Genomic DNA, 6,892 nt, shown 5'->3' on the forward strand with positions numbered 1-6,892 from the left:
CTTCTGCCTCAGCCTCCTGAGTAGCTGGGACTACAGGCATGTGCCACCATGCCCGGCTAATTTTTTCTATATATTTTTAGTTGTCCAAATCATTTCTTTCTATTTTTTAGTACAGACGGGGGTCTCGCTCTTGCTCAGGCTGGTCTCGAACTCCTGACCTTGAGCAATCCACCCGCCTCGGCCTCTCAGAGTGCTAGGATTACAGACGTGAGCCACCGTGCCCGGCCTGTCCTTTGCCTTTTTGACACTGCCATCTTCTTCCTAAGTCTCAGGCACTCCTGTCTCTCCCACTCCCTTCCTGCTTCACACACCCAGGTCCAAGTCCTACCGATCACTCCCCACCTTGTTTGAGGTCACCTACATGTCAAGCGGCAGGGACAGGCCACTGGCTGCTCACAATAAGCTCATTACCTGATAGAGGGAAAAGGCATAAGTTCACTCAGAAGTAAAATCCAAAGGTCAACCAGGAGCTGGGGGGCTTCAGGTTTTCTTTTCCCATTCAAGACAGGCTCTCAGTGTTACTTGCTTCAAAAGGCATGACTACAAAAGGCTGGACTATGCCTTCAGCTTCAAGAGAACAGCAGACCCTTCCAACTTCCACAAACCCTATTTAAGACTACTCATGGTACCAACGAAACACAGTTCCACTCAATAAACATCAGTCATTTCCTTCAAATTCCCACCGGAAAGGTATTAACTTTTAAACCTTCAGGGTTTTAAAGATTCTAAAGTTTTAAAACAATATTGCTTCAATCCAATTACACAGCCCTGGAAGACCAGAGAGTGGGTGGGCAGTTCCGGTTTGCACCAGTGTCTCTGGGACTTCAAGTAGCTTCACCTCCACCAGCCTCAGTTTCCTCTTGGGTAAAATGAGAACACTGGACCAAATGAGTGTTTCCCAAAGTTCGGTGGACTTCCAATGCAAGGCGTCTTAGTGCAAGAGAAGACTTTATGTGAACACAGATTAACATGTTTTAGTTATTAGTTTATGGTAGATAATGTTAGTTTTCCTAATGGTGGAGACAGAAATACAATTTCCTTTTAAAATAAACGCATCTAAGTCTTTTTTAAAAATGAGTCGCTTTTCCAGAAATCTAGTAAGTAAGAGTTCAGGCGGTTCTAACAGCTGTGGCAAAAATAACTGATCCAGAGGCCCAGTGTTGTGCGAAAGAGAGGTGCAAACCCCTGAAAAAACGGGAAGGAAGACAGCGAAAGACCCCGGAGGTTCCCTGCAAGGGGGAAATCCTGGGTACCAGGACCGGCGGTGACCAGCCGCCAGTCCTCGGGGCTTCCAGAGAAGACGACTTGGAACCGGCCCGGAGAGGAGGGTCAAGAAACACCTGAGCGCCAGAAGAAATCCGCAAAGGAGATACCCGGGCGAAGGTCCCCGACTGGAAGGGCTCGGAGGGGACAGGGTCCGGGGCTACAGGGGCGCGGTGGGGCGACCGTCCCGGGCTGGAAGGGAGCGGCGGGATGGGGTCCCGGCTGCAGGGACGCGGCTGGGACGATGGTCCCGGGCTGGAGGGGCCCAGTGGGGACGGGGTCCCGGGCCGGAGAGGTGCGGCTGGGGTCGAGACTGGAAGACCCACGGGCTGGATCGGGGAGCTCAGCGGACAGAAGGCGCGCGGCGGGGCCGTCGGGCCGCGCATCCCGGGGACGCCCCCCCATATCCCGGCGCGGAAGGGCCGGGGCCGCGGACCCCACCGCCCCCAGACCCGATCGACTTGGACGCGGGCCGCCCCCGCTGTGCCTCGGCCTCAAGTACGACCTGCCGGCCCTACCTGTCCTCGCTGGCCGTGATCACGCCGTCCTCCTTGGGAATGAGCAGCGCGGCAGTGACGGCGTCCTGGTGCCCCTCGATCTTGCTCAGCAGCACCGGGCGGCTGCTCTGCGGCCTGGAGTGGATCTCGGCCGCCATGTTCGCGCGGCGGCGGCGGCGGCGGCGGCGGCGGCCTCCCGGGCTGGCGGCCCATCAGCTGACGGCCGGGCGGGCGGGGACGCGCCGGTTTCCCCCCAGCGGCCCGGCCGCGTGGGCGCCGCGCCGCCGTAAGCTCCCGAGTGCTGCCGCCGCCCCGCCCGTATTGCCTGGGGAAGCCGCGCACGCTGAAACTCTGGGGCCGGCAGAGGACGACAGAGGGCGCCCGCCCAGAGATGGGGATGAAGGCAAAAAGTAAAGTCCTCCACCCAGGAATGGATTGAGCAAGTTGGAGAGCAGTTGGTGGAATAGTCCCCCAAACCAGAGCCTTCAGAACCCTTAGAAATATTACTACTGCTGCTACACTCCATTCTAAGAAGCCATTGTTGAAAGACACACCCTAATTTCAGAAATGTTAAAATGGGAAAAAATATAGTCACCTTGGAATCTTTGAACTACAGGAGATGACACCCACTGAGCGGCAACTGTGTACCAGGCACTCTCCCACCCACTTTCCTTGCATAGGTTATTTCATTTAATACTGATAACCTTATGAGATGAAGAAATAGGTGCTCTTGTATTCCCATTCTAGAGATGAGAAAACAACTACTGAGTTCAGTTGCTAGCTCAAGGTTGCATAGCTATGAGCCCTTGCTCTCCACAAACTGGCCTGGTGTTTTCAGCCAGGCCTTGGTGTTGCTAGGAGAAGGCTGCATAAACATAAACATCAGACAAGACCACTCCATAATCATGTCTGAACACAGCCAAAAATGAACGTTGTACAAACCACAAAAATGACCAACATCCCCCTATCCTGGCTAATCTGAGTAACGCTTATTTCTTTACCAATTATGTTAGCCTCTACCTAGTCTTCCTCCATCTAGATAAGATTTATTAACATATCCAACCTTAGAATGATACCCACTTCCTGACACATCCAGTACAGAAGGGATCCCCTCTTCCTTAAACTTTCCCAAATCACCTAACACTGGCTCAAATCCTATAATAAATCCACTGTAACATCTTCTTACCCAGATGCCCCACAGTTCCCTGTGGTGTGCCTTCTCCTTCCAACAATCAAGCCACTTTTTCAACTACAGGTGTGTTCCTGGTGGTTTTGGCTGGAGGACATTGACAGCTAGTAAGCCACAATTAGGACCCAGGAAATCAATGACTCCGGAGATCTCTCCTTTCCAACCAGCCCCCCAATATATTATTCTGATGCCTTAATTGTAGAATTGCATTAGAACTGTACTGTCCACATGGAGCACTTGAAATGTGGCTGATCCAAATTGAGATGTGGTATAAGCGGAAAATATGTACTGGATTTTAAAGACTTCGTACAAAACAAAAAGGATAGAAGATATTTCATTAATAATTTTATATTGGTTACATGTTGAAATGATACTATTTTGGATATATTAAGTTAAATAAGATACCATTAAAATTAATATGACCTGTTTCTTCTTATTTTTTAATGTGGCTAATAAAAATTTTAAATTGCAGATATGGCTCACATGATATTTCTACCTGACAGTGAGTGCTGTGCTAGCACATCTTATAATGAAGTTAATAACATACATTCACAGATTTAATTATTCATATAGTCTACAAACATGTATTGTATACCTACTATGTGCCATATCCTGGCATGTTGAATAAGACATGGTTCTTCCAGGGCTTGTATGGTATAATGACTAGGCAGGCTACTGAACAACTCTGTTTAATGAACAAAAATTTCTTGAGTGCCTGCTATGAGCCAGGTGCCATTCTACGTGCGGAAGTGCTCGAGAGAGGCAATCCCTCTACTGTTAGAACTTACATTCCAGTGAAGGAGCCAGATAATAAAGCAAAATAAATAAATAAATAATATAGTATATTAGAAGTTAAATGCTATAGAGAAAGTAAAACAGGGAAGGGCGATAGGGACTATAAGTAATGTTGCAATTTTAAACAGAATGGTATGGTACGTGCAGAGACACGCTGCACAGATCCACCTTCAGGGAAGAAGAGTGGTGAGCCGCCAGTCTCTAGCCTTCAGCTCCTTCACTCGGGGTCTGCCTCAGCTGCTAAGAACCACCATGCTTCAGTCATGCCCTTCACAGGGAAGACCGTATCCAGTGACTGAACAAGACAAGAATATAAAGGCCTGATCATCAGGACTTACTGATGAGCAGTACTTGCTCCAAAACTCTCTCCTGGATTGGACAAGGCATTGTCAGGACTATATTATGACTGACTTCTCCTGTCTAATCCTGTTATCTCCCCCTCCCTTCACGAGTATTGATCCCTAATAAATACCCTGCGTGCCAACCTCTATCACCATAGAGGTGATAGACGTTGCTCCTAGAGGATGCTCCTAGAGGATAAGGATGCAACCTGAGACAGGTGGCCAGTGAAGGCCTCACTGAGAAGTGACATTTTGAAACAAGAAGGAGAGGAGGGAGTGAGTCATGTGGAAATGTGAGCAAAGTGCTCTCTTAGAAAAGGAAATGGCACATACCAAGGCCCTGAGGTGAGCACATGCCTGGGGTTCTGTAGGGATAGTAAGGCAGCCAGCGAGGCTGGAGCAGGGTGAGTAAGGGAGTGCAGACAGAGATGAGGACAGAGAAGTCACCAGACAGACCATGCCCAGCCTGAAGGCCAACGTAGGGACTTTGGTTTTGACTTTAAATGAGATGGGAAGCCATTGGACAGTTTTAGCAGAAAACTGGTTTACTCTGCCTTCAATTTTAGAAGGCAAGAGTGGAAGCAATGTTTCAGTCAGGAAGTTAATGAAATAAGGCAGTTGACAGATGATAGTGCCTTTCTAAGGGTGCTGGTGTTGAGAAGACATCAGATTCTACACTTATCTAGAAGGTGGAGCCAGTGCGATTTGTTGGATATGGAATAGGAAAGAAAGAGAAGAGTCAAGAATGGCACTAGGATTTGTGGGCTGAGCGGCTGGGAAAATGGAGCTGCTGTTTACTGATCTATGGACGATGTTGGAAGGACAGGTTTGGAAGAGAAAACGAGTTCAGTTTTGCACCTAGGAAGCTTGAGATTCCCATTAGGTTTCCAAGTGAAGGTGCTGACGGTGCTGAATAGACAGATACAGGAGTTTCAGGAGTTTTATATGCACTACTCAATGTTAGAGAGGTCTGGCTGCAGCCATAACTCTGGGAGTTAGAGGCACATTGGGTACAGTGTTCTGGGCAGCCCTCGGCGGGGTCAGCAGATGCCCACTGGTTGGCAGCAGAGTAGAGGAACCAAATTTACACTTGATCTTTAAGGCAGCAGGATGGTCAAAATTAAGTGAGAAAAAAGCCATCTACAACGAGCTGTTCAAAAATTTTAATCGGGACTTTGGCCTGTTAACGCAAATTAAAATGGAAATCAGGGCTGAAGAATCCCTGAACAGACAAAACCAGTCAGGCCTGTAAGTGACCTTAACCTTGCTTAATTTGGAAACATAAATGAAACTTAACTTGTGCTGTTTCTTGTAAATGCCTGGATTAAAGAGAAGCAAAACTTAAGCTCAACCGATTAGCAGTTGATTGGCAATCAGAAGCAGCCAATAAACACAATTATATAACTAAGGACTTTCCAGGGGGACAGACCAAATAGGGCCACTTTATAACTGTAACCAATCAAATATTTTCTTTATATCACTTCCACGTTCACTCTATAAAAGCTTGTCCCTAATGCTTCTTCAGTGGAGCCCCTGAAACACTTGGTTTGGAGCTGTCCACTTCATGAATTGCTGTTTACTCAAATAAACCCTAAAATTTTGCTTTGTCTCAGTTTACCTTTACCTGTTAAACAGGACTCATGTCTTCAGTTGTCCTACAAACAGAGAAGACATGTCATCACCCAGAACAGTTGAATGTGTACAATAAGATCCAGATAACTCTCATCTAGCACAATGGCAACGGACTGACCTAAAAGATGTAAAGCGGGTCCTTTGCAATTTCTTCCAAAATGCACGTAAAACATCTTAGCCATAATATATCTTGAAGGCCACTTATGTGAACAAATTCTAAATGAGGTTCACCTTTATACCACATTTTGTAAAATCAGTGCTTAAAAACAAAAGGATTTTTTTAAAAGTACATATATAGTATGACTATTTACTGCCATGAGAATACATGAAGTCCAGAAGGGAGTATGTATGTAAATAAAGAAGAGATACAAAGACAGAGCCCTTGGAAACAGCAATATATGGAGGTCTGGAAGAGAAGGAGGAGCCAGAAAGGAGGCTGGGAAGGAGCCCCCACAAGGTAGGAGGAAAATGGATATACTGTGCGTTGTCCTGAAGACAAAGGAAGAAGGTGTTCTAAGAAGGAGCGGGTGGTCAACTGTGTCAAATGCTGCAGATTAATCGAAGTTTCCCCATGGAACCGTAGGAGCAAAATCTGATTGGAGTGGGTTCAAGTGGTGATAGTAGAAGATCAATAACACAGACTCTTGGAAGTGACTGGACTCTAGGGACACAGAGAGAATTGATTTCTGAGCTACCCTGCTGAGTTAGAAGGTGGAATCTATGAATAATGTTCTACAATTGACTACCAGCTAGGTGATCTTAGACAAGTCACTTTACCCTAACTGTGAAAAGAGCGTGATCTTTAGAGTCAGAGAGTTTTGCTGCTAACTAGTAGAGACATCTTTGGCAAGCTAGTCGGTGTCTTTGCAGACTTTGCATTTCTAAAGTAAGAAGAATAATATTACCTTTTATTGGTGACGTAGGAAGCAGAGATTATGTATGGTAGATATTATTGTTAACTCAAGTTCTTTACCTTGGATTTTGATCTCTAAATGTCTATTCTTCCATCATGTTCTCTGACTCTAAATACCTTTGTCTTATGCTAGAGTTCCTTGAGATGGTAGTTTATAATAATGATAAGTACCATTATTTTTTCTTTTATCACAAAGTTCCTACCTTTAACATTTGGATGAATTAAGTTATGTTAGCTTAATAGGTTAATGTTCTAATTTGAC

The 6,892-nt window shown here is 46.3% G+C and overlaps 1 protein-coding gene across 1 annotated transcript in view; it reads right to left on the bottom strand.

Annotated features, from left to right (window-relative positions):
* WDFY1 (WD repeat and FYVE domain containing 1) overlaps window positions 1-2,012 on the bottom strand; it is a 54,338-nt gene extending 52,326 nt beyond the window's left edge. Inside the window, exon 1 of the mRNA XM_012642467.1 lies at window positions 1,782-2,012. Coding sequence (XP_012497921.1) covers window positions 1,782-1,918 — 137 coding nt within the window. The 5' untranslated portion in view covers window positions 1,919-2,012. The remainder of the gene's footprint in view (window positions 1-1,781) is intronic.
* Window positions 2,013-6,892: the final 4,880 nt, after the last annotated feature.

Source organism: Propithecus coquereli, unplaced genomic scaffold (genome assembly GCF_000956105.1).
Source record: "Propithecus coquereli isolate 6110/MARCELLA unplaced genomic scaffold, Pcoq_1.0 Scaffold18, whole genome shotgun sequence".
Classification (NCBI taxonomy): Eukaryota; Metazoa; Chordata; class Mammalia; order Primates; family Indriidae; genus Propithecus; species Propithecus coquereli.